Consider the following 26,498-nt stretch of genomic DNA (forward strand, 5'->3'; position numbering starts at 1 on the left):
GACTACATGTAAGAAACCATTTAACTACGTAGACTGCTTATGTTTTTGGTAGAAGCACAAATAGAAGCAAAAAATACCCCAAAATAAACCAAATCTGTGGGTCGGGTTAAGCTGCTTACACACCAACCAGACGGCCAACCGTCGGCAGAAAAGCCAGTCGGACTGACCAGCCTCCCCGACTTGGTCAAAAAAGTGCCTCGGAACACATCGAAGCGACTCCAACTTGAGCGTGCGTTCTGCGCGTGCGCAAGACATAATACGTCTCCATAACAGCAGGCGGCACTACTCTGTATTGTTGCCCAAAAAATTCAAACCAGCAGCTGATTGGACGAACGCATCACGTGGGTCTGTTTTCTCTGGAAATTCGAAGACAGACTGTCATGGCGGCTTGTTCAGTATAGATCTCATATTGTACTAAAATAGATCACTGAAACGTGTTTCTGAAAACATTTTAAGCGAGAAATAGGCCGTGCAGTTGCTGAATCTGTCTTCATTTCATCAACAAAGGTCAGTTTGAAAGATTTGTCAGATTTTGAGAGACTCTAGTCACGCCCATTCCGCTCCCCGTTTCCGGGTTAGCACTCTAGCAATCAGATGGGTTGTTTGAGTCAGACTGCCGGCAGCACCCGCCCCGCCGATTCTACATGTCAAATCGGCCAAAATGAAGGATGACGGCCCCTCGGACGGACAACGGCACGGAACACACCGAACAGACTCGAGTCACTGACCTCGCCAGACTGTCCGACGGCCAATTATTGGCTCGGTGTGTCCGGGCCTTTAGATTGCTTTATAGTTTGATGACGAAAGCTAGAAACCAAAAACGTCACCCAGCACCACATCAGTAAATAGCTAAATCTCTATGCATATGCATGACAAACTATGTAGAATTCAAATAAAAAAATAAAAAATATATGTGTGTGTGTGACCAGAGCAGACGTAGTAACATCGCTCCCGAAACAATGTCTGATTATTTGTTTTAAAATGAGCTGGTTTGACCACGGAGATGCAAGAAATATGCACTAGTCTGCACAGGACCTTCTTCCTGTATTGACTTTCTTGCTCCCGCCCCCAGACACATCTGACCAATAAAAGGAATGAACGTTCTTGCGTGATTTGTAATGACGCATTTTGGTGCGTTTTCCAGGTGTGAAACCAAACTAAACCAAGGGGAAATCGCCCCAACTTTAAAAACTGATCAACTGATTAGGACCAACGCAAACGAACTATAGGTGTGAAAAGACAGCGCTACAGGGAGACAGGAAGCACAGCTGATCGTCCTTGCAGCGGCAGACCATGTGCAACAACACCTGCATAGGATCGCTACATCCGCATATCACACCTGCGGGACAGGTACAGGATGGCAACAGCAACTCCAACAACTGGGCAATCGGGTGCAGTCCATGAGGACAAGATGCACTGGACCCCCTCCCGCCCCGCGTTAAGGGACACATTATTCCATTTCTGTTAGTCACACGTCTGTGAAACTTGTTCAGTTTATGTCTTAGTTGTTAAATCTTTTAATGTTCATACAAATATTTACAGATGTTAAATTTGCTTAAAATATCAAAGCAGTTGAAGGTGAGAGGACTCTATTTTTTTTATTGCTGAGTTTACATGCCACCCGCCAAAGCGGCTAGTAAAAAGGGACTGTGTTACACGCCACTGCCGAATTCTACCCACTTTTGGCGTGTGGGCGTGTGCTAGTGTCGAGCCCTGCATATATTACAGTACATGCAAAGTTCGACATAATGCAAGTGTTCCACAGGCAGAGCAGTGGGTGGTAAATGGATAACCAGCATGAGAGACTCCTGAAAATGGTAAAATGCCAGCTCAATTGTGCTTTTCTTTGCAGACATTAATTTATTCTCTGGTGTCACTCTTTTTTTTTTAACACTTGTAGAAAAGAAAAACAACAAAATATTATAAAAAAAAAATATGACTGTTTTACCTCCTACTGTGACCTGTGCAATATGACAATATGCCATTTCTTATTCATCTGCAGCTTACTCATCAGTACATCAGTATATATTCTTACTCATCTGTATCAGAAGACGTGTTAATAGTGTTCATATTACTATTATTTATCTTGTTCTTATTTTCTACCTCCATTATATATATATATATATATATATATATATATATATATATATATATATATATATATATATATATATATATTTTGCTATTCTATTTCTATTTAATGTGTATTTTCTTATTTGTTGTGTTGCATTTGAGCTGCTGTAACAAATCCTTCACATTGATATATTGAAGCAGCACAAAAAAAAAAAAAAAAAAAAAAAACAGAGCGGAAAAAAAATGAAGACAGTGTGGTGCACCTAACCAGCATCATTAAGCTGTAATTCCACTGTGGGTATGACACCAGTGGTGGACGAAGTATTCAGATCCTTTACTTAAGTATAAAAGTACTAATATCACACTGTAAAGTACTCTGTTACAAGTAGAAGTCGTGCATTGAAAATGTTACTTAAAGCTATAGTGCGTAGTTTCTGTTTCCCCCATGAGGAATTCTAAGTAATGACAATAAAACTGTTGGCGCGTCTACATGATAGAAGCCTTCCGTGAACGCCCTTCACCCCCAACCCCTACACCAAGCAGTTGCTAGTAGCCAAGGAGGACACTGAGGATTAAAAAAAAACATGACAGACTCTTCAGAAGAGGTCATTATCTTCACTCGAGTTTCTGTGCGCAAAAGTCGCCGGACGCTACAATCTTCTGAACATAGTCATACTGAGAAATAGAGAGAGAGTTTTGCGGAGCTGATAGTCTTACTTAGCTTTGTAGCAACTCATTTGGCAATGGCTTAAATGTAACGGATGTTTATTAATATCAAAACGTTACGCACTAAAGCTTTAAGTAAAAGTATGTAAGCATCATCAGGAAAATGTACTTAAAGTAAAAGTACTCAATGCATAAAAATCGTCACATTTTAGAAACTCAAAATGATCCAAACAGATTGTGTGTTTAATGGTCTAATCATTTTAAAGCTTAGATCGGGCCCAAAAAATCAAGCCCGACCCTACCCGAGCCCATTGTCTCCGAGCCCGGCCCATTAACTGTAATTATGAGCCCGAGCCCGACAATTTTTTAATACGTGGCTAATAAGGCTAATAAAGTAATGATTCGGCCCCGCCCGAGGATAGTGGCTAATAGTAATTAATTGTGGTTAATTTATAATAAAACATTGTATTGTTTACAAGTGTTTTGTGTGCAAAAATCGTGTTGTGTGTGAAGTAACCATTAACTAAAGCTGTCAGATGAATGTAGTGGAGTAAAAAGGACAATATTTCTCTCTGAAATGTAGCTGAGTAGAAGTAGAAAGTGGCATGAAAAGAAAAGACTCAAGTCAAGTACCTCAACATTTGTCCTTAAGTACTTGGGTAAATGTACACTACCGGTCAAAAGTTTTAGAACACCCCAATTATTCTAGTTTTTTATTGAAAGTTTAGCAGTTCAATTCCAATGAATAGCTTAAAATGGTACAAAAGGTAAGTGGTGAACTGCCTGGGGTTAAAAAAAAAAAGTAGGGTTACCCAAAACTAAAAAATAATGTACATTTCAGTATTTTACAAAAAGGCCTTTTTCAGAGAACAAGAAATGGGTTAACAATGTCAAGCTGTTCTGCAGCAATGGAGGTTGATCAAGCTTTGAAAGTTGGTGCTACCAATTCCCACTGGTGTTCCAACTTTTCTGGATTACTGACAACCCCCTCTGTTTGTATAAAAGTATTGTTGGAACACACTGTGGTACCGTACCCTCGTGAGCATTATTTGAACAGTATTGTACTGCAGAAAGTAGTGTGTTGCTATAAAAATGGCGGGAAAAAGACAATTAACAATGGAAGAGAGACAGACCATCATAACACTTAAGAATGTTGGTCTTTCCTACAGAGAAATTGCGAAGAAAGGGGGAGAAACTCTGACAGAAAGAGGTCTGGCAGACCCAAAGCCACAACAGAATCAGAAGACAAGTTTCTGAGAGTCAACAGCTTGCGTGATAGGCGGCTCACAGGACAACAGCTTCAAGCACAGCTTAATAGTGGTCGTAATAAGCAAGTCTCAGTTTCAACTGTAAAGAGAAGACTTCGAGCTGCAGGTTTGGTAGGTTGAGCTGCAAGAAAGCCATTGCTAAGACGTCAGAATAAGAAAAAGAGGCTTGCCTGGGCCAAAAAACATCGTCAATGGACTACTGAAGACTGGAAGAAGGTGCTATGGACTGATGAATAAAAATTTGAAATCTTCGGTTCATCACGCAGGATTTTTGTACGCCGTCAAGTAGGCGAAAGGATGGTTCCTCAGTGTGTGACATCAACTGTCAAACATGGAGGAGGAAGCGTGATGGTCTGGGGCTGTTTTGCTGGATCCACGGTCGGTGATTTGTACAGAGTGAAAGGCACCCTGAACCAAAACGGCTACCACAGCATTTTGCAGCGCCATGCAGTACCCTCTGGTATGCGCCTAGTTGGTCAGGGGTTCATCCTACAGCAAGATAATGACCCAAAACAAGTCCAAGCTATGCCAGAACTACCTTAGCAAAAAAGAACAAGATGGTAAGCTTAAAAACATGGAGTGGCCAGCACAATCACCAGACTTAAACCCCATTGAGCTGGTTTGGGATGAACTGGACAGAAAAGTGAAAGCAAAGCAACCTACAAGTGCCACACATTTATGGGAACTTCTGCAACAGAGTTGGGAAGAACTTTCTGAAGAAGATTTGATTTCCATTGTAGAAAGAATGCCACGAGTGTGTTCAGCTGTTATATCTGCCAAAGGGGGCTACTTTGAAGAGTCAAAAATGTATAATACATTTTGGTTTATAAATTGATTCCATGATTTCTTTTTTAACCTAAATTGTTCATTTGTCCTATTCTTTCATTTCAGAGTACAATAAGACATTGAACTGCATGAATTTCAACAAAAACCTGCAAAAAAATTGGGGTGTTCTAAAACTTTTGACCAGTAGTGTACTTAGTTACATTGCAGCACTGGACAACAATACCATCTCTTTCTCTAACACAGGCAGTGTTTTTGCGCAAGCTATTTTGACTCATCATTTTTAAGTCAAAACACTTAAAGTCAGAAGAACTCATAAGTTCTGAAGTGGTCTGAAATTAAAAACTAGACATTTCACGTTGAATTAACGTGAAATTACCAAAACCTATATTTACATTAGGTTAATGAGAAAATGTCTGTTGTCCATCCATCCATCCATCCATCTTCGTCCGCTTATCCGGTGTCGGGTCGCGGGGGGAGCAGCTCCAGCAGGGGACCCCAAACTTCCCTTTCCCGAGCAACATTAACCAGCTCCGACTGGGGATCGAGCGTTCCCAGGCCAGGTTGGAGATATAATCCCTCCACCTAGTCCTGGGTCTTCCCCGAGGCCTCCTCCCAGCTGGACGTGCCTGGAACACCTCCCTAGGGAGGCGCCCAGGGGGCATCCTTACCAGATGCCCGAACCACCTCAACTGGCTCCTTTCGACGCAAAGGAGCAGCGGCTCTACTCCGAGCTCCTCACGGATGACTGAGCTTCTCACCCTATCTCTAAGGGAGACGCCAGCCACCCTCCTGAGGAAACCCATTTCAGCCGCTTGTACCCTGGATCTCGTTCTTTCGGTCATGACCCAGCCTTCATGACCATAGGTGAGGGTAGGAACGAAAACTGACCGGTAGATCGAGAGCTTTGCCTTCTGGCTAAGCTCTCTTTCGTCACAACGGTGCGATAGATTGAATGCAATACCGCACCCGCTGCGCCGATTCTCCGACCAATCTCCCGCTCCATTGTCCCCTCACTCGCGAACACAACCCCAAGGTACTTGAACTCCTTCACTTGGGGTAAGGACTCATTCCCTACCTGGAGAAGGCATTCCATCGGTTTCCTGCTGAGAAAATGTCTGTTGGTTCCACTAAATTCCTCCCTGAAGTTTTTCAATGTTTTTTTGTTAATGAATTCAACAGCTAATCCTTTGACATAGCATTACCATTAACATATAGTGGTTAATAAAGAGTATCTCCAAATGCAACTTTTGTGTTCTGAAGTGATCTTTTTTTTGTGGTTACAAAATTCTGGTAAGCTTATCTTAACAGCCCACTTCTGCACAGGAAAGATTATTTGGAGTGCAGCTGAGTGATGAGGTGTTTGGCTCGGTCTGAAAAGATGCCTTCCCACCCCATACATAATTCCCCTCAAATAAGAACAGTCCACCCCTGTGGAAAAAGGCCGATGAGTCACCCACAGTGTACCTTCACTCGTGGCGAAGGATGCACTGGAGAGACAGCGCTGACAGGAATCATAATTTGCCACTTTCCAGTGAAACGACAAGCTAAACGAGAGAGAGAGAGAGAGAGAGACACACAATCTAAAGAAATGGCGAGACTTTGTGGACGTGTGTGCAGATACAGTTTATCTGCGTGTCAAGGGAAAGTGGAAAAACAGGAGAGACACATTGTGGAATGACTAATTTGGCACTAAAAAATAAACAGATCTTGCATTGTCCTACATACATTTAGGATTTCGCCCAGATTTTTCTATTCCTGGCAAAGAAGAGAACTCTGTGAAAAAGCATTTAGACTGTAAGAGACACCAAAACTGAAACCCAGACTAAGACAATTCTTTGAGGTGAATTTGGCAGCTCTTAGAGGAATAGTGAGGAACCCCTGAAGCTAAAAGGGGTAGAAAACATAACTATCCAATCTAAAACTTGCCAGTAATAGCAAAAGCAACAGTATCCACAACATCAGTCTCTTTTAGAGCATGTATGCTGTCGCACGTACACAGTCCATGTAAACAAAGTCTGCCTTCAATTTATAATGAAAAGAATGCTTATAAAGCTGCAATTTAAATGTTGGGATGGATGTTATACTAGCAAGAAGTATTACTAGAAAGGCTTAAACTCTAGAGATCTCATAATCATGTTTTTTTGCCATTTAATATTCAATACTGTATTTGATGATACCCAGTCCAATGTGATATCTCAATTTTCATATCATACATGATAGAGGTGCATATTGCATTCTTGGCCTAAATAAGCTCTAACTTAAGAGATGAAAGAAATCTAGATTCGCTGTAAATCTGCAAGAACCACATCTTTGGTTTTATGGCTTACTGTAATATTTTGCACAATGTCCATTAGTGTTTGTCTAATATCTGTGGAGAGATTTCTCTTACAGTGGATATGTTGTGGCAGCATGACCGCCTGCCTTCGTTCCCTTATATAGAATTGAAATGCAGTTTTAAAGCTCCCATATTATGCTCATTTTCAGGATCATAATTGTATTTTAAGGTTGTACCAGAATAGGTTTACATGGCTTAATTTTCAAAAAAACACCATATTTTTGTTGTACTGCACAGCTCTCTCTCACTGCTGCAGCTCCTCTTTACACCCTGTGTTCAGGTCTCTGTTTTAGCTACAGAGTGAGATATCTTTTCTTCTGTACTATCTTTGATTGCACTCAGATGTAGATCAGATGTCAGCTAGCTCCATAGACAGTAAAGGAAAGGCTGTTTCTCCAACTTCGGTCAGTTACAAGGCAGGATTTATATGGGAGACTTCTTCTAAACGAAGGCCCACATGTACGTATATGTTCTTTAGTAGATTATGGTGAATTTGTGTGTGTTGTAGCAGTGCTTTGCTATTGAGAACGAGGTAGCATGCGTTCGGTTGCGGTTAGCCAGCTCGTTTCGGCTAGTGACGTAGAAAGCTATGCAGATTTTTTTTCAAAGTTTTAATAATATGGGCACTTTAAGCCCAGACCAAAGATCGGCGACAAGACGAATTGAAACTTGCAACTACTTGCAACGCACCGGTCTGCAGCGTTCTGAAAGCTTCCGGTTCACACCAATGAGACGAGACGTATCATCTCCAATGGAACAACTCTTTGTCCTTCCCTTCTAACATCTGACTTTCAGTATTTTTTCAGCTGGATATATAATTTGTTGCGTCCGGATATGAATGTGGATAACGTTAGTGATGCTAACTAATCAAGTTGCATTTCTAGTGATGAGTCGGCGAAAACAACGGCGTTCTATCTTTGTTCTATCACCGCTCGCTCTCTTCAGTCCCTCTCTAGCTCGCTCGACCACATTACCATGCTTGCGGGCGCTTGTTGAGCCGCCGTCTAAAAAACAGAAATAACATGAATCATGGATCCTTTTATTTCGATAGTTTGTAGGTGATATGAGCAGCTGAGTTCACTATCTATTGGCTGTTGAAACAAGTGACGTCTCTTACGTTCTAAAACCAGCCTCTGGCGACTCAACCATCTGAGTCGCTGCGATTTCTGTCAAGTGACTTTTTGACAAAACATAATCATGCTCACATAGTTTATGCCAATGACCACTGCTGGTGTTTACAATATTAACGGAAATTGCTGACGGTTAATCGTTTGGTTCACTTGTCGGTTGGACTTACGTTAGATTAGGTTCCAGTGTTGTCATGGCACGCAATAGCACATGTTTGACAGCTGTTGTGTACCCAGATTGCAAAGGGTTAACATAAACGAAGGTCGAACAGTCAAACATGTTCGTGCAGGAATGTGATCCAAAATTGTGGGGGGGAATGAACAACATCTGCAGCAAGACAACAGCTATCTCTGGTGGTTTGTGTAGCCAACGCTACGGTTACATGTGGCAGTGGACTGATTGTAACAGAGTACCACAGCACTTTCTACCGTGAAAATTCACCAGTGAAAACTAAACAAAGAACTACACAATCGATCATGGTCCAGCAGGAATGTGATCTGAAATTTGGGGAGAGATCGACAACATCTGCAAGTAAGATTACAGGTTTTCCTGGCATTAGCGTGTAGCTACATGTAGCGGTGGATGTAATGTAAAATGCAGTAATGTGCCTGGGGAAGATGATCGTATAAAGAAATACAGCACAGATTGAGGTCACCTCGATCGGAGAGTAGAAAAAATGTGGAAGTGTGCGTTCAGAACACAATAGGTCTCTTTTAATGTCTGACAAAAGACTTATATTTTTGTTTAAAAGAACACAAAGTTAAGAATGCTGGGAGAAAATGAAGTACTGTACACAAACTTGATATCTGGGAGACATTTTGCTTTGATCATCAATATATGGGACATGCCAAGACTACACCCATCTGTATTTAGAAAAAGGACCCTTCCACTCACCTCTGGCACTCGCTGGCATGGAGAACCAGTTCCTGGTTGTTCTTGGCGCTGACAGTGAGCTCGTGCTCCGTTGGGTTGAAGATGTCGAGCAGTAGATGACACTGGCGAGTGCTGTGGACGGACACAGACACAAGAGCTGAGTGGAGGACCAAAATCTAGTGTGTGTGTGTGTGTGTGTGTGTGTGTGTGTGTGTGTGTGTGTGTGTGTGTGTGTGTGTGTGTGTGTGTGTGTGTGTGTGTGTGTGTGTGTGTGTATATATATATATATATATATATATATATATATATATATATATCGCTAAGTATAAAATAGTATCTGTTTGCACAGGCCCATACTAATGCTTCATGGCTCTTAGAAGTGGTGCTCAACACATGAATGAGAGAAACTGGAACATAAGTTAACTAGCCAAAGAGGAAGAGGTTTTCAACGAGATGGCAGACAGCAGACTGAGGAAAATAACAGATACCCCAGCCACGTTTAAGTCCAAAGTTTGGACCCATAGTTGCTCTAACAGTTTGGACTTGCAATAAAAAAAAGGGAGAAAACCTGCATATAACCTTTTCACATGCATTTTGTATTCATAGTCCAATATCGTCATGTATCATTATAGGGTTGTCTAGCAATATATTGATTATCGCAAACTTGCTGTATCGTGATATTATCAGTATTGTGAGCCATGTATTGTGTATTGTATCCTTAGGTACCCTGTGATTCCCACCCCTACAGTGCACAATTTTAGACAAAGATGTCTTTCTCTAAGGTGTAGGGTGTCTCTGAATGCATAACGACTTGTTTATGTGTATGTGAGTTCATACTTCATGCATGAGGTCATGATTACTTTCTAAAAATACAAGGCCACACACACCCACGCACGCACGCAACAAATGCATGAGATCAAGAGAAGACACGGAGTGAAGTACTCATCAGTCCTCGTCACAACATCAAAAGGTGGCAGGCCTTTCATCAGGCCCACAGGCCTGGCTGAAGCAGGCCATCTCCACATCATCCCGGGTCTGCCTTTCTCATGCAGATCATAAGAGTGCCAATTTGTGATTTAGATCAAGACAGATAATGATAGATGAAAGGAATAGATATCTCAAAACAGAATCAGAGGACAGACTGTCCAATGTAGCCATTTAGTACAGGCATTATGCAACGCGACCCCACACAAATTGCAACAGAAATTCTTTCAACTGATCTAGTCTCATAAAAGTCTCCTCTATAACATATTAAAAATTAAAAAATCCTAAGAAATCAAAGTGGTGGAAAGTATTGAAAAATACTGAAATCTGTGATGCCACGACCAGTCGAACGCCGTGCAACCAGTAAGCAGCAACATAGCTCAAGCATGGCCTTCGTGTTTCGACTAGCCATGACTGTTTCCCCGAGATGGCGCCCGCCTGTATATGTGAACGGTACTGTCTTTATAAACTAAACTATCTTTTTAATAAACCGTCTGTTCACAAAGTTCTCAATGCTTCGGTTTACATGTAGGGACCCTCATTATGCTACCGTGGAAGCGTGGTGCTATTTTGAGACTTGTTAGTGGTATAGAAATAGCGATTTCTTTTTACTTTACCCTCTGCCCCGACGACTAGCTTTATAAGCTAATTAGCGGTTTGGGCTAAAACTGGTCACTATCGACTAGCATGAAAACCTATCCCAGAGAACGGTCGACTCGGTACACATGTGTTATTAACCCCTAGGTTCATTTTGCACCGGAATTGTCCTTTAAGTGGAGACACTGCAGGTGAATAGAGGAAACATTTTAACTAACAGATATCTCCATGAAACTTCCCCAGTTGATTACTTACATCAGGGGTTTCAAACTCATTTTCACTGAGGGCCACACTGGAAAAAGAGAATCACACCAAGGGCCAGACATGTAGAGTTTATTGACGTGCTTTTGTTACTGCATGTCACTTTTTTTGTTTTTACATTTTGGTTTTCCAAATTATTTTGGCTTTCTCAGACATTTGTCACCTTTTTCCAACATTTTTGTACGCTTTTTGTTGACATGAAGCCCTACAAAAGTCATCAAAAGTATTCCTCAGCCATCATAGATTTTAGCAAATCAAACAAAACAATGATACATTTTTTTTTAACAACAACAACAACAACAACAACAACAACAACAACCTGTTTCACAGCCTGAATATGAAAACTCTCAGCTTCTGGGGGAATGTCTGAGTCTCAGAGTCGGCAAATCTGCCATATGTCTGCTTTGAAGGTCAGGTAATTGCAGTTTAAAAATCACTTTCTTCTGGTTTTGGTTTGGCGCACAACTAGGCGGGCCCAAATTTATTGTGAACCCAAATTGATATACGGGCCGGTTCTAAATCTGCAACGGGACGGATTTGGCCCGCGGGCCTCGAGTTTGACACATGTGACTTACATTAAGAAATTTTTTTCTATTACAAGTTTTCTGAACTTTTGTGTTTAATTATGCAAATGAGGCATTGTCTAATTAAATATGTGCCAATTTGAAAAAATAGTGCTGGTACAGTATTTTTCAACTTGGACCCTATTTTCCCATGCATTGGTGTATAAGTGACTAATGTGAACCAACATTTTTGAAATCTTTTGAAATATGTGGTCCAGTATTGAGTGAGCGAGAATGCTGTAACCAGCAGCCATGAACCGGGCTGCAATGTAACCCTATAGGACAAATGTTCAGCGTCCGTTAGAGTCCACTCAAAGTGCTGTTTGTGCCGCTGACAGGCTCAGATTATTATTCTAAGTGTCTGACAACGTTATGGAAAGGATCCCTACAGAGTTCAAACTTTTTGTTAAAGAGCCCCGAAATCACCATCACCAAACCCACCAGAATCCACATGATTTTTACACAAATACATTCACATGTGCTGTTCTTTTCTACACCACAGACTGCATGGGTTGTAGCTGCTGCGGTAGTGGGCCAATCACATGTCGCATTGAATCGAACAACGCTTGCAGTGACTGGCTGTGTGCAAAACCGGACAAATAGTCTTTTTTTTTTTTTTTTCTAGATCTGGGTACAAAAAGAAATGAATGCAGGTATCGTTTGACTGGAGAAGTTTCAATACTACCTGGTGCTGTTTTTTCAGACCCGATACCCAGCCCTATTGTGGATACCAGACAGTTGTCTATTCCTTTAAGTATAACACAACCCCCAGAAAAAAATATCTTGTGTCTCACATTCGAGGCAATACGGTACTTTTAGAAAACAATTTTCCACAATAAGTGGAATTGGAATCTAACTGCAAAAGGAAAGAACCAATGTAAATATAATTTATATCTTTTGGATATAAATCACTCCATCTTCCCTCCAGGTCACACTAAGCACATTCCATATCCCATCCAATAGCTCCTAGTCTCTTAAATCTCAGGGTTAATGGAAGCTTAAGTTGATCTTGAGCCCAAGTCCCTAATAAACTGCGCTGGCATATAAAGGAGCATATTTTTTAAGGCCTACCCATGTTTCTTTAATTGTCTCCTTGTCTTTGTTGGCAGACATGATTAACGTGCTGAGTGGGACGAGGTACTGATTTATAGGCCAGGCCGTTTAGCTGAGGTGATCAATCCGACCACCCAGTTAACAAACACGGGGCTCATTGCTCAAGTTCCCAGGATAAACTGAAGGAAAGGAGCCAGGGATACAGGCACAGGCAATGTGGAGTTGAACCTTTTGATGGAAGTTTAAAGTCCACAGCTTGAGCCTGAAATGATGCTGAACACCTTCAGTCAAGAACTGTTGCTGAGACTGCTACAGAACGTCTGTAGACAAAAAGCTGAAGCTCATGCTTTTGATCTAGAGGGAACGGAGTCACAACACGGAGTCATTTTGATAAGTATTCTGCTGAGCTACTACGCAGGGCAGCAGGATCTAAGCCAACTAAATAATTCAAAACTGCCAATAGGGTTTCAGACTACTTGTCTTCATTTCAGTCTGTGAATTTTGAAATTCCTCTTTAAGAGCTGAGTGAGACGACAAGAGAACATAGTTATCCCCGGTGTTCCAAAGTAAACACATATCGAACCTTCTCCCTTGCTCATAAATCACCCATCAATTAAAATACCAATACTTGTGCCTTATGCACATTTAATGAAGCATGAAATAACTTTTTGCTGCACGTGCTGTGTGTTTGAATGCACGTGAAGTACTGAAGGGATTATTTACCATCATGTGCACCTGAGTGCAAATTACAAAGTGCAAATTAATGCAGGAGACAGTGCTCGAACACAGAAGAAGACCTTTTCTACAGATTATTTCAGGTACAGCTGGTGGCGTAACACGGGGAGAAAAAAACAAGTTAATGAATGCCACGGTCTATTTCGGAGAACACTGCCACACTAACAAAAGAACCATGAGGTCAGCATTTTGCCATTATTGACTTTAAAAAAGGACCCTGTTGCAGTAGAGTAACTCGTAGTGCCACACATTTCTATGCCAAGACGACAAGCAGATTCATCAATACAAAACTTACAAGCACTGGGGGCCACAGTCTGATCATCTTTGTTCCTACATCAACAATACAGAGCAAATCAACACTGACACTGGTCTGGCATTAGTTGGGACTGGGAACATTGTCATTGTGAGGTAGTGGGTGGCACAAGGAAAAGCCACGCACCGTGGGAGGAGGCAAAAATGCAACAATCAATAGAGCTGGGCCCACACCCCAGTCAATTCTGCAAATCTGGGATCAATAAGTGCTGATTTTGCAGCCCTACTCCGGCACACAAACGTGACATTTTCCCTGCACACAGAATGAAATGGCCTTGATTAGTCTGGTTGAATTTAGAATACTGCCAATAATGGGCTATTTTTAGCTATGGGAGCCAATAAAGCACGGTTGACTCTAACTTTATGTTCACGTTTAAAGATGTCATCACAAGTGAGAAGTAGCTTAATGGGTAATGGCTGTCAGCATGTGCACCACGTCAAATAATCAATTCAAATCAAATCATAAATAGTCACTCATTAAAGGGCCAGTTCACAGAAAACCTATTTTCTCCTTTAGATAATCTCTACTTCCACCCTGAAACAATAAAGTGTCTAGGCACTCTCCGTTGGCTTGCGAGCTGGAAAAACCGAACTCTGGTCAGGACACTATCAACTAGCTCCAACATCTTGATGTGGGTCTGGCTTGTCATGCTAGCAAAACAGCACAGGGTTTCCTTCATATGAGAGCTGCAATTACTAACGATGCTATAGATGATGCACAGGATGCACTTTCATAAAAACACATCAGAGGATCAGTTCATCCCCCCCCCCCCGCCCCGAGTAGAGCAATGCATTTCTCCAGGGCAACACCATGCTGAGTGAACAGGATTTTAACAGGTCCCTGTAAAGTATGGATCACTGAGGATTTCACACATCCGGCCTCTCTGTCACTTCTTTTAACAGATCTGTCACCTTACATATGGCCCAATGTGAGAAAGCAAGCAGTAGGGTAGGGTCTGCGCTGAATATGGCAGGAAAGAGACACCATAGGCATAAGGTGAGGTATTAAAATGCATACTGAGGCAAAGAGACCAACAGAGGATGGTAGGGGAGAGGCAAATGATAAACAGTACAAGAGAGAGACACAATAAAAAGGGAGGCAAAAAGGGAAGAAAGAGATTAAGATGAAAAAGAATGGACAGAGGAACTGTGAAACAGAGAGACAGAAAAAGGAGAGAGCATTTGAAGACAAAGTAGAAAGGAAGTCTGTCAAGAGAGTCAGAAAGAGAGCACAACAAAGAGAGAGGTAAAGGAGATACAGGAGTTACAATGTAATGCAATCACAGTAGCCCTGTAAGAAATACTTCCTACCTGGAACTTTAAATGTTTCTTTTTTAAAGGACCTTGGTTTGTGCTGTAGTGGATTATACTGCTGCTACACCCGTTTGAAATGTTATCACTCCGTTTAATGGGTTAAATCAGTGGTTATCAGCCTCAAAGATATGGGTTAGAGGAGGCCTGCTACAGCTAGACTCAGGAGGCCGTTATCATCTCTTTACATGGTAACGGCCGCCGTCATGGTCATGGTTTGAGTTAAAATACTTATGTTTGGGTCATTAGTCATGAATGTTATGTAAGGAATGTTCTTACGTACAAAAAAAGGGGGGTGCCTGGGTAGCTCAGTTGGTAGAGCGCGCGCCCATACGTATAGAGGTTTACTCCTTGACGCGGCTGCCGCAGCTCTGTCAGCGCATGTCATTCGCCCTCTCTCCCCATTCATGTCTTTAGCTGTCCTATCAAAATAAAGGCCTTAAATGCCCCCAATATATAGTGAATTCATGCAGCCTACGGAATAAAAAAAAAAAAAGTCACAATAGACTTATTTCACAGCAGACATGTTGACATGTCACACAGGTGTATTCAACTGCATTCCACTTAGGAGAGGCTCTGGTATTAAACCATTACTGATGGCTGCATTCCACTTAGGAGAGGTCCTGGTATTGTGCATGCTGACTCACTGAAATAGCTTACTGGGACACTTGATGGAATTGAGCCATCGTTAAGGTTATCAATTTCAGCTGTGCTTTTCCTACTACGACAAGTCAAAATGTCTGCTGTGAACAAGGTCCATTTTTTAAAATTGTCATTGCGACATCAACTGGCACAATAAACACGATGTTTTGTGTTAACCGGAAGAAAATATAGAAACTGCACTTTAAAATTGTACTGTCAGTCATTCATTTTAGTAGTGCCTTTCATATTCAACTCAATAAAAAAAATTCAACAATATTATTGCATATTTTCTTCATATCGTGCAGCCCTAATACCTAACATGTTTGTGGTTAGCTCGCCAGTTGAAAAAGCTTGCCAAATAATGCGGCAAGTAGTCACTACTGTATGTAACCAAGCTTCCAGCTCCAATTAATTTGTGAGGATGCACAAATGACTTTCATTGCGGCATTTTCTGGTGTCATTGGACACTAATGGCAGAGTGACAGACGGATGGAAAGAGTAACGAGTAGGGAGGGAGGGTCCGAGACAGAAAGCTGCAGTGAGTTCTCCCTCTTTGCCTTCATATGTTTGGATATTTTTGTGACTTGTCATGCACCATAAGTGGAAGGAGAAGCACAGTCAGGGAGGTGTCACTGGCAATCCAGGAGTGCGCTGCAATTTTGGGACAAAGATCAACCACATTTTATGCCAGCTGCCAGCTCAGAGCGGGTCAACAGTGCACACAGAACAGCACACATGAGTGATCTGCTATTTCTGTCACTTTAATTAATGAATTCAAAAACACACAAACTTACCCAAAAAAAAAACCCAGAGAACATTTTATTCATGTTTTGCTCGACCGTTTCAACTTTACCATACATATTTCCACCAGTAGATACGTCTAATTTCACGGTTTTATTCTGATTATGACAGCGATGCCAGGTGGTGCAGAATAAAGATGAATATTGAATTCTACCAGCATCTGTCCTCCGCAACAGCTGGCACGTACAGTATGAAGGCCTCGTCTTCCTTGTGAGGTATGTGTTCAGTCTACATTTGCTAATTGGAGTGATGCACATTGTCTAAGCCCGATTAGACATAGACAGCAATTCCACCGGGTACTTTGATTATATTTTACATAACCAAGCACCAGGGAGATGTTAAATGCCTACACACACACACATCTGTGTTGTTGTGAACATAACACTGGATGCTTATATTTTAATATCCTGCAGTCTTGCGTTGCATGCAGGTAGAAATCATCGGGAGTGTTGGAGACGGTGGTGTCCTAGAAGACATGGGACACCGTGCGAACAATGAACAAACGCTTTTTCCAAAAGGCAAAGGGTCACAAAGGGCTATAAATGGTAAGCATCATATAAGCTATGAATAATCTCTGGGTGATGCCGCTGAATGTGCGTTGACCTGTTGGACGTGCTTAAGTTAACATACGCCGATAAAATCCATCCTCGTCTTATACACAACTCGCTCTCCAGTGCTGTCGTAGCTGACCGGGGTCTTCCAGCTCCGGCGTTTTAGTTGTGCTCGCCATAGTGTGACTGACTCGCCCTCCAAACAGCTTGTTGTGCTAAATGTTGCTAACGGAGTACAGCTAAACGTTTCCGTGTGGGACTTGCATGTGAACTTTAATTCTGTGTTACAAGCATCGATCTACATACTGTGTATTCTGGGAGCGACTGCGTGCACCGTACAGTGACAACCCCTCCCCCTCCAACCCAGAAATATTTGGGTTATGGAAACCGGAAAGTGCCTCATTGTCTTAATGGAGTACTGTCTACGTACATTTAAAATAAGAATACTGCAAAGGTAAAAGGACGAAAAATAAAAGTCTAAGGGAGGAAAAGTTAAAGAGAGGTTGGGAGAAGGGTGCTGCAGAGATGGGAGAAACGCAAAGAATGGATGATGGTGGATAGAGAGAAGGAGAGGTGAAGACCAAATGAAAAGATCAGCAGAAGTAGAGAAAGAGAGTCAGGATAAAAGAGATAGAGTGCACGTAAAAGGGAGAGGAGGAAACAGAAAATGCATGCAGTGCGGAGCAAGATAATGAGACAAGGAAAAGAAGAATGGAGGAGGAAGAGAATGAGGGAGAGAGAAAATGTTTGCATCACAGTGAGAATGTATTCTTCCTCTCCGTTACTGTTAGCAGATACTGTACTAAAGCACATTTCTGAAAGTGAGGACACAGCTAAATCACAAACTAGTACAAGAAAAAAGGAGAGAGGGACCGAGGAATGGGTGGATAGATAGGTAGAGAGGGAGGGAGCGACAGACCGAGAAACACAAAAACAGATCGAAAGGATAAGTTGCTGTATTATTGAGCAATTTCATACAACCCCTTACAAATTCTCTTTTAACTTGCAGCCAAGAAGAAGTTCAATAGTACTTATCGAAACAAGTAAAGGTTTAGACGGGGCTTTAATGTCTATACCCCCCAGAGGAGAATTTGTGTGTACAAAAGCATGAAATAATGAAAACTGGATTTGTGAAGGGTCGTGATTGATTTCTGAAAAGTTTCCCTAATGTCAGTTTGAGTACTAAGGTCATCCCGACCTCTCATATTTAAGCCTTGTAGAGATCATGTCAGAACGGTCAAGAGTTAAGGGATTCATTTTGTTAATTTTGAAAAAATGATTCCATAGTATTAACACAATACCTGAGTTTCAATACAAAAGCAAACATTTCGAGAACTTTACTTGGGAGAATGAACATGTCTTCCTAAAAGAAACTTTAGTTATTCAAGAAATGAAGCCAGACCTCTTAAATGTTAAATTATGTCCACACACACACACAAGCAGCCGTACAAAAACTCTACCGTATAATATATGATATTAAGGCAAGTCAAGGCAATTTTATTTGTATAGCACAGTTCAGCAGCAATGCAATTCAAAGTTTTTGACACAAGACATAATAACACAGTTAAAAATTCATACAAATTGGTAACAAATAAAACAGTTTATACGAAGAAAAGAAAAAAAGGTTAAAAAGAAAGGTCTTCAGCCTTGATTTAAAAGAGTTGAGATTAGGTGCTGACCTACAGTTTAGCGGTAGTTTGTTCCAGATGAACGGACCATAGAAGCTGAACACAGATTCCCCCTTTTTTGTTCCGACTCTGGGGATGGCAAGCAGACCCGTCCCTGATGATCTCAAAGATCTCAGCAGCTCATAGTGTAGTAGCAGATTCGAAAGGTAAATTGGTCCTAAACCGTTTAGTGACTTATAAACTAACATGGGTATGAGTATCTATTCTTTGGTGCACAGGAAGCCAGTGTAAGGACTTCAGAACTGGAGTGATGTGATCTATTTTCTTGGTGTTATTAAAGGTGCTCTAAGCGATGTCACGCGTTTTTTTATGCTACAACATTTTTTGTCACACAGCAAACATCTCCTCACTATCTGTGAGCTGCCTGTCCTCTGAACACACATATATATATATACATACATATATACATATACATACATATATACATACATATATACATATACATACATACTATATATATATATATATATATATATATATATATACACACATATATATATACACACATATATATATATACACACATATATATATATACACACATATATATATACACACACATATATATACACACACATATATATATACACACACATATATATATATACACACATATATATATATACACACACATATATATATACACACACATATATATATATACACACACATATATATATATATATTCACATATATACATACATACATATATACATACATACATACATACATACATACATACATACATACATACATACATACATATATATATATATATATATATATATATATATATATATATATATGGGGTTAGTGCGCGGAAGCACAGAAGGGAGGGGGAGGGGACGGGAGGAGGAGGAGGAAGGGGCGAGCTAGCCTGCATTTTGTGAGATAATACTTCGAACGTCAACAAGAAGTGCCGTCACCCAACATCGCTTAGAGCACCTTTAATAAAAGGCTTAAAGTAGAAAACAACTGATATCATTTTTCTACATTTTTTCTATTTTTCTTAAGCAATTAAAAGTCACACTGTAATAAAAAAAAAAGTCACTAAATGTGATATGGAGCTATACAAATATACTGTATTTGATTTAAGAAGACCTGCAGTCAGCCTCTTTAAACCTTTCCAAGGCCTTCAATTTCAACACATTTCAAATAAGGTTTACTTGGGAGTCAGTGTGATGAGGCAGAACATGCTAAGGGTGCGGTAAAGGTAAGATTGCAATGAATGACAGGGTGATGGTACAGTATAGCAGCCCGTGCAGCATCTCTATTTGAGCATACGTATCCGCGCTGAGCCAAGATGGATGGCTTAAACTGCAGATATTATTACAGCTAATGATTCACCTCAAGTGGCCATTACTCGAGTACGATCTGTCTCCCCTGGCATGGAGTTTTTTCACCAGAGTTGGGGAGCTGAAAAGTGGAGTTAAGGGAGACGGGGAATGATACGAGGAAAGTGTGTGTGTGTGTGTGTGTGTGTGTGTGTGTGTGTGTGTGTGTGTGTGTGTGTGAGAGAGAGAGAGAGAGAGAAAGAGAAAGGTTGTGTAATGGTGTCCACAGTAACATATGCAGTAATGTGAGAGCATGAGAAAAAGAATAAATATCCATTCACGTCAGCCATTATCTGGCCTGTCAGTGAAAAATACCATTTCTAAGTCCTCTAGTGTTGGTAGCAATAATGTCATAGTGAGTGTTGCTGCTGCAGTGGTTAAAGAGAAGGTCGATATCTATTCACTGAATCAAAAGAAAGAAAAACAGCTGCATTTGTAACGTATGTCAGATAGAATGAGCCTTTGGAATCGATATTTATCACAAATTATTGAGAGAAAGAGCGGCTGTGAGGTAGATTTGCCTTTTCTGGCACCCCAATGAAGTTTGAGTAGTACTGCTATCTTATCTGCCAATGACAATTTACAAATAATAAGCCAACATACACAAAGTTTTTTTCAGATTATAGATCTATAGCAAGTGATTGCTCAACAAATACCGCTTTACCAACCCATTCTGAAGTAACTAAACTGAAACAGAGCAATAATTGCGGTCTAGAGTGTGGACTAGACCTGCTCTATCCGGACTTTGAAGCGTGCTGGAAAGATTGTGGCCGATCCCTCCCACACCAGACACAAACTCTTTGAGCCACTCCCCTCTGGCAGGAGGCTGAGGTTCATCATGACCAACACCTCACGTCACATGAACAGCTTTTTCCCCTCCGCCGCTAGCCTTATTAACAAGGCCCGGAAACCACCCTGACTCTCCACCTGGCTCTTCATGCCACCATTCTCTCTCTGCTGTAATGCTCTTTGCTCTTTATTTATTTATTTTTTATTTCTATCTTTATTTTTAATTTAATACATACTGTGTACATATACTTATATTGTTTATACCTATACTTATATTGTTTAATATTCCGTTTAGTGTGATGTGCACCAACAACACCAAAACAAATTCCTTGTATGTGTTAAAAAACGTACTTGGCAATAAAACCCTTTCTGATTCTGATTCTAAAGTGTCCTGGGATAACTCCTGCTGTGATTTGACACCATAAATAAAATTGAATTGAAATAGTTCACCAATCACTGGTGAGCAAATTTTTTCAAATATGCAATGACTGACTGACAGTCATGTCTGCCATATCAACGTTATAAGTTGATAATAGTGTTGTGCTTACAGCAGCGCTGTATATTAGAGAGAGTTAAGCCAACTACGTAATCAAATGTTCTGAGCTATCACATTATGCGATTGGTTCCGAGGTGGTCACGTGTTTCGTGGACTACCTGTGGGATACCAACATCCATCTGATTCCCATTGACAGTGCAGGAAATAGTGGAAAATGTAATAAATTATTTTAAAAAATGACAAATCACTGAAAAAATGCCCAACTGTTGCATGTTTGGCTGCAATGAAAGACAGGGAAGCGGCAACATATTTCACAAGTCCCCCCGTGAACCAAAAAGGTGAAAAGTATGGGAGCTGTTCATTGTGAGGTAAATGTCAATTTCTCTCTTCGATATGATAACTAAATACATAGGACAAATATAGTAATACCATCGTTAATGTGTACCATGCGCTCAAAAAAGTTCTAACACGGCTTTAGAAATGAAAGAAGTTTGAAGTTAGCCATGCCTTATGCTAGCGTTAGCTTTTATGCTAGCACTCCATGTACCTAAATGTTTGTGATCCTGCCATAGTCATAGCTATGGCTTTTGTTCTAAACCGAGTCCAGGTGTCTTTATTATATTCATAACAATATTGGAGGGAAAGTGAAACACAGCTTGTGCAGGGATGTTGTTCAGCTTTTCACAAGCTTCGACAGATAGCTAATGCTACGACGACATTTGCTAACGTTAGCGCAACAGCGTTAGCTTAGCCTGCTAGGTAAATATTACGACTGCCTTCGGAGGTTCCTATATCCGCGTCCACGTTGTCAACATTAAGACCTGTGGCATTATTGCTCCTTTTGTACCATCATTTTATTGAATGAAATATTAAGCTTCGCTCCTATGAGTTTGTGGGTTTTTGTTACGTTACACACAAAGCTAACAAGCTATAGTTAGCCTGTACATATGCTAGCGTACATTAGAAAGGTAAACACTGCTCAGAGACTTATTAGGCGACATGGTCACTCACTACAATGGGCATTTTTTAGAGGCCCATTTACGATATAGAAGGTAAATATACACTGGAATATTTCTGTAAGGGCCGTTTACATATTGACAAACATTGATAATAACATGTAAATGCCTATTTATGGCGAAAATAAGCGATTTATTTCAAGATAGCATATTCGCCCCATAGAGTTACACTGTAGAGTCATTTGACGTTGGTGTCCAATATGGCACCCATGATTTGAGTTGGCCACACTCTATATAAAGGGTGCTAGCTTACAGATTGTCGCATTGCCCCCAAGTGGCCAAAAATAAAAACCTGAGAAAGCCTACAGGTGGTACACATTTTTTGCTAAAAGTTTTGAAAAACTAAAAAGCTGTAAAGAAAGGTTATACATTTATTTAAATTTTTTTACATACATTTACTTTAAATATTTGGTGGAATAGTCCTACTACAGCTAACCGCAACAGTAGATATACTAAGCAAAGCATTTGCTGCATAATGTAGCTGCAGAGTACATGTGATGCATGGGTGATGTATACCCTTTATCATATTTTAATCAAATCTTATAAATGATCACCTTCCTTGATATGGGACATAAAAGAAAAGGTTCAAGTTGTTCAACTTTAACGTAATACAACCACCTGTATGTTCAAAGAGTTATTGGCTGCTGTAAACAATCCACTTGTCCATACTGGCTGAGAAGCAATACCTTTGTAAGGAAGGAGTTGTGTGGGTGTTTTCCAGAGATTTAGTTGTTGCCCGGACAAAACACCGGATATAAACCTACCTAGCATGACTGCCAGGGTTAATATACCCACTTGATTTGGCCAACACAGCCTTTGGAATGCTGAAGCCTTTGGAATGAACTATTCCGCATGGAACAAGCAGCATGGATCTTGTACCCCATTTTCTTTCATGGCAGTCACACTGTGTGAAGGTGGCCAGTACGGAGAGCAGGAATAATTACAGCGAACAATCACTTTCATCAAACATATAAAACGTGAGCTAAACCAAAAACATTACATTCCGTATGTTACCTGGTTGCAGGTAGGGTGTTGACTCTGGTAAAGAATACAGACGGCTCCACGTCAACATGGACTCCCAAAGACAGCTCCCTGTAGTAGCCCTCCACTTTGCCTGCTCCCCCCGAATACTTGAAGTTCAGCACTGCTTCCAAAGTCTGCAAAAGGACAAGGGAAGGAAAGGTTATAAATGTAGATTAAGCTGGTTTGACAGTGTACTACTACAAAGGGCTGATTCAGCACCAAAAAAAAAAAAAGAAGAAAAAAAAAAAAAAAGAAACTGTGATCCACTACCAGCGTTTGAAAAGTGTGATTGGGGTCAAAAGTCACAGACAGCATGTTGCGTCCTGCCATTCCATTAGCAAACCCGGTGTGTTTTTGAGATCGATGCATCAAAAGTCATTATGGCAAGATAATAAATGCACCTCAGCACATCCATTGTGCTCTTTAATGAAATGGAAGTGGAGAATGGAGAGAAAGCCTGAGTGGGTGGAGAGGGTGTGATTGGTTGCTCCAAACAGATGATTCGGAATAAACACGTCTCGTCCTAAAACAGTATGGGAGGAGAGGGCGGTGGGTTGGGTACAGGAGGTGGGATTTGCTGGCGGTGTTCCACAGTCACTGGGGAAAAGTGGACACAGAATTACTCAGAGGTATTCTGCGGAGGGGGTGGGGGGATGGAAGGCACAGGAGAAGCAGCCAAGTGGGGGAAGGATGGGTAAATTAAAAGTGGCAGTTTATGGTGAGGGAACACTCGCTGACTCAGGCAATGGGATCAAGCGGGGTAAAGGGAGCATCCAAGGTCCCGCTATTCTTCCTATGCGGCCAATATCATCTCTCCACATATTGCTGATGGAGGTACTGGCTGTGCCTATCCAGAAAATTTCACTCTTTATCTCCTCTTATGGTGGAGTGCCAAGTGGAATGATTGGGAGCCTGCTGGCTAGACGTCTGGCCTATTACAACCTAATGATAGAAGCACAGCACACTGAGCAAAGAGAGATGGGCACATTAGAGAGGATTGTCATCATTGCAGACCAAGCACCTTAATTCTAAATTTTCACTTAACCCAAACTGCATGGGCTTTATTTCACATCCTTGGTATATTTTATGTCATACAGTACATATACTACTATTATTTTTTCTTAATCTAGAATATTTGAATGCTAATGTTGTTTTTAGCCACGCTAGCAGCATGGCTCTATGGATGGCAATGTTGGACGGTCCAACACTTTGGTCCAGACTGAAACACAGTATCTGAAAAACGATAGCCATGACATTTTGTACAGACATTCATGTTCTCCAGATGACGAAATCCACTGACTTTGGTGATAGTCTGGCTTTTCGTCTAGAGCCACCATAAGGATGACATTTGGGGTTTTTATTGAAATGGCTTTACAACTATTGGGACCTCTTATGGGAATTACTGTATTTTGTTGGGTCTTTGTTAATTATAGAGAGTGTGGTCTAGACCTACCTAATCTGTAAAGTGTCTCGAGATAACTCTTGTTATGATTTGTACAGACATTCATGGTGCCCAGAGGATGGATCCTAATGTCCTTGGTGAACCCCTGAATTTTCCTTTAGAGCCACCATAAGGATGGCATTCGGGCTTGACCATGAACCTCAACGCCGCTGGTTCACATCTAACCGGGAACCTTTGTTTAATGTTACTCTCCATCTCTCTAGATGGATATCTAATAAAGGATTAAAAAAAAGCCTAAAAATACATTTAAAAAAAAACTATTGCCGTCATCAGATCATAATTTTAATTTGTCCTATTCTTTGGTTTATTACCAAATACCTGCAAAACTAATGACATTCCCATCAGCCTCAGCTGTACTTCAAATTGGTGAACATGTTAAACACATACCTGCTAATCGTTAGAATGTTAGCATTTAGCTCAAAGCACAATTGTACCTCAGAGTTGCTAGCATGGCTGTCCTGTTCACAATAAATGTCCTTCATGAACATTTCTCTAAGCTTATTGTCTTGTAGCTGATTATATTTTGTATAGTAGAGGTACTACAGGTTAAAAAAAAAATTTATTCTTTGACAAACCGCTCAGTGAGTGACCTGATATTATGAAGACACTTAGCTTAATATCATTAGCATGCTTAGATTCAAAAGAGGAAGACTAATGGAGTCTCTCATAAAGCGTGCTTGCAATGTAAAGGCTGCAAATTAAAATCCTGATATCCTCTGCGTAGACCATATGTTGAATAAATATGCAAACAAATTTTTCTTTTGAGCAGTCGAGTGCGGTGTTACATGCAGCAGTCTGTGTGTTACTAATGGCCTCAACTGGATCCTCTTGAGGAACAGTGGTCCCTTTAGGGTTAAATTAAAATAGTCAGTGTTTTTCCTAGGTTTGTGGAAGACTTAGGTGCAAGTATTTGGCAAGGCAAACCCCCCCTTAAAATTTTTTTATGTTTTCCAATTCAACAAACCTAAAAAAGTACAGAGTTTGGTACCCAACCCTAGTACTGAGAGCTGTCCACTTGTGATAGGATCACTTAGATAGGGTTTTAATACTGAGAGTGGGCCAGTGATTGCATCAGTGACACTAGCAAACACCGGCAGTGCACCCTCCCCCTCCTCCCCCTCCTCCCCCTCCTCCTCCTCCACCAATCACACTGGGCTAAAAATAGCTCCTGCTGTAATGAGCTGACTGTGTTGGTAGCAGGCCAGCAGCAGCACACAGCCTGAGCTAACAGCATTACTGCGCACAGTTACCATCACATGCACACGGTCACAGTTCTTTGCAATGGCAACGGTGCACATAAAAATGGCCCCCGCTCTGACTGTCCTGCTGTTGCTTTGAATGGGAATGTCCATTATACTCCTATTCTATTTCTATGGTTTTGCTTCTTTTAAATTCAACTCTTCAAGAGGAATATTTTGCTATTTCTTCTCTCAAAAGTTACATAGTCTTGCTTCAAGTTCAATGTTCCAACTACTACAATCAGCACTACTAAATCAATAGTTTAGGACATAAGCCATTGTATGTATATAGCCCCAAATCAGCCCCAACCACCATTTGTCTGGGGGTTTAATAATTTGTACAAAATCATTTCCTTAGACTGTGAGGACATTATTCTCAAAAAATATGACCACCTTGACAAACAGAATTAAAAAAAGGCCTCTCATATTTTTTTTCAGAAAGAAAATAGCCAGTCTCCATTCTTTTTCAGGCCTTAAGTGTTGAGATAACAATGCAGCATTGTGAGAAAGTAC

The 26,498-nt window shown here is 40.8% G+C and overlaps 1 protein-coding gene across 2 annotated transcripts in view; it reads right to left on the reverse strand.

The window, feature by feature from the left end:
* trappc9 (trafficking protein particle complex subunit 9) overlaps window positions 1-26,498 on the reverse strand; it is a 270,852-nt gene that overhangs the window by 119,536 nt on the left and 124,818 nt on the right. For both annotated transcript variants that reach the window (XM_028597569.1, XM_028597568.1), the window contains 2 exons: window positions 23,277-23,419; window positions 9,151-9,261 (listed from right to left, as the gene is read on the reverse strand). In XM_028597569.1, the coding sequence (XP_028453370.1) occupies window positions 9,151-9,261; window positions 23,277-23,419 (254 nt within the window). The remainder of the gene's footprint in view (window positions 1-9,150; window positions 9,262-23,276; window positions 23,420-26,498) is intronic.

This window comes from Perca flavescens, chromosome 14, assembly GCF_004354835.1.
Source record: "Perca flavescens isolate YP-PL-M2 chromosome 14, PFLA_1.0, whole genome shotgun sequence".
NCBI lineage: Eukaryota > Metazoa > Chordata > Actinopteri > Perciformes > Percidae > Perca > Perca flavescens.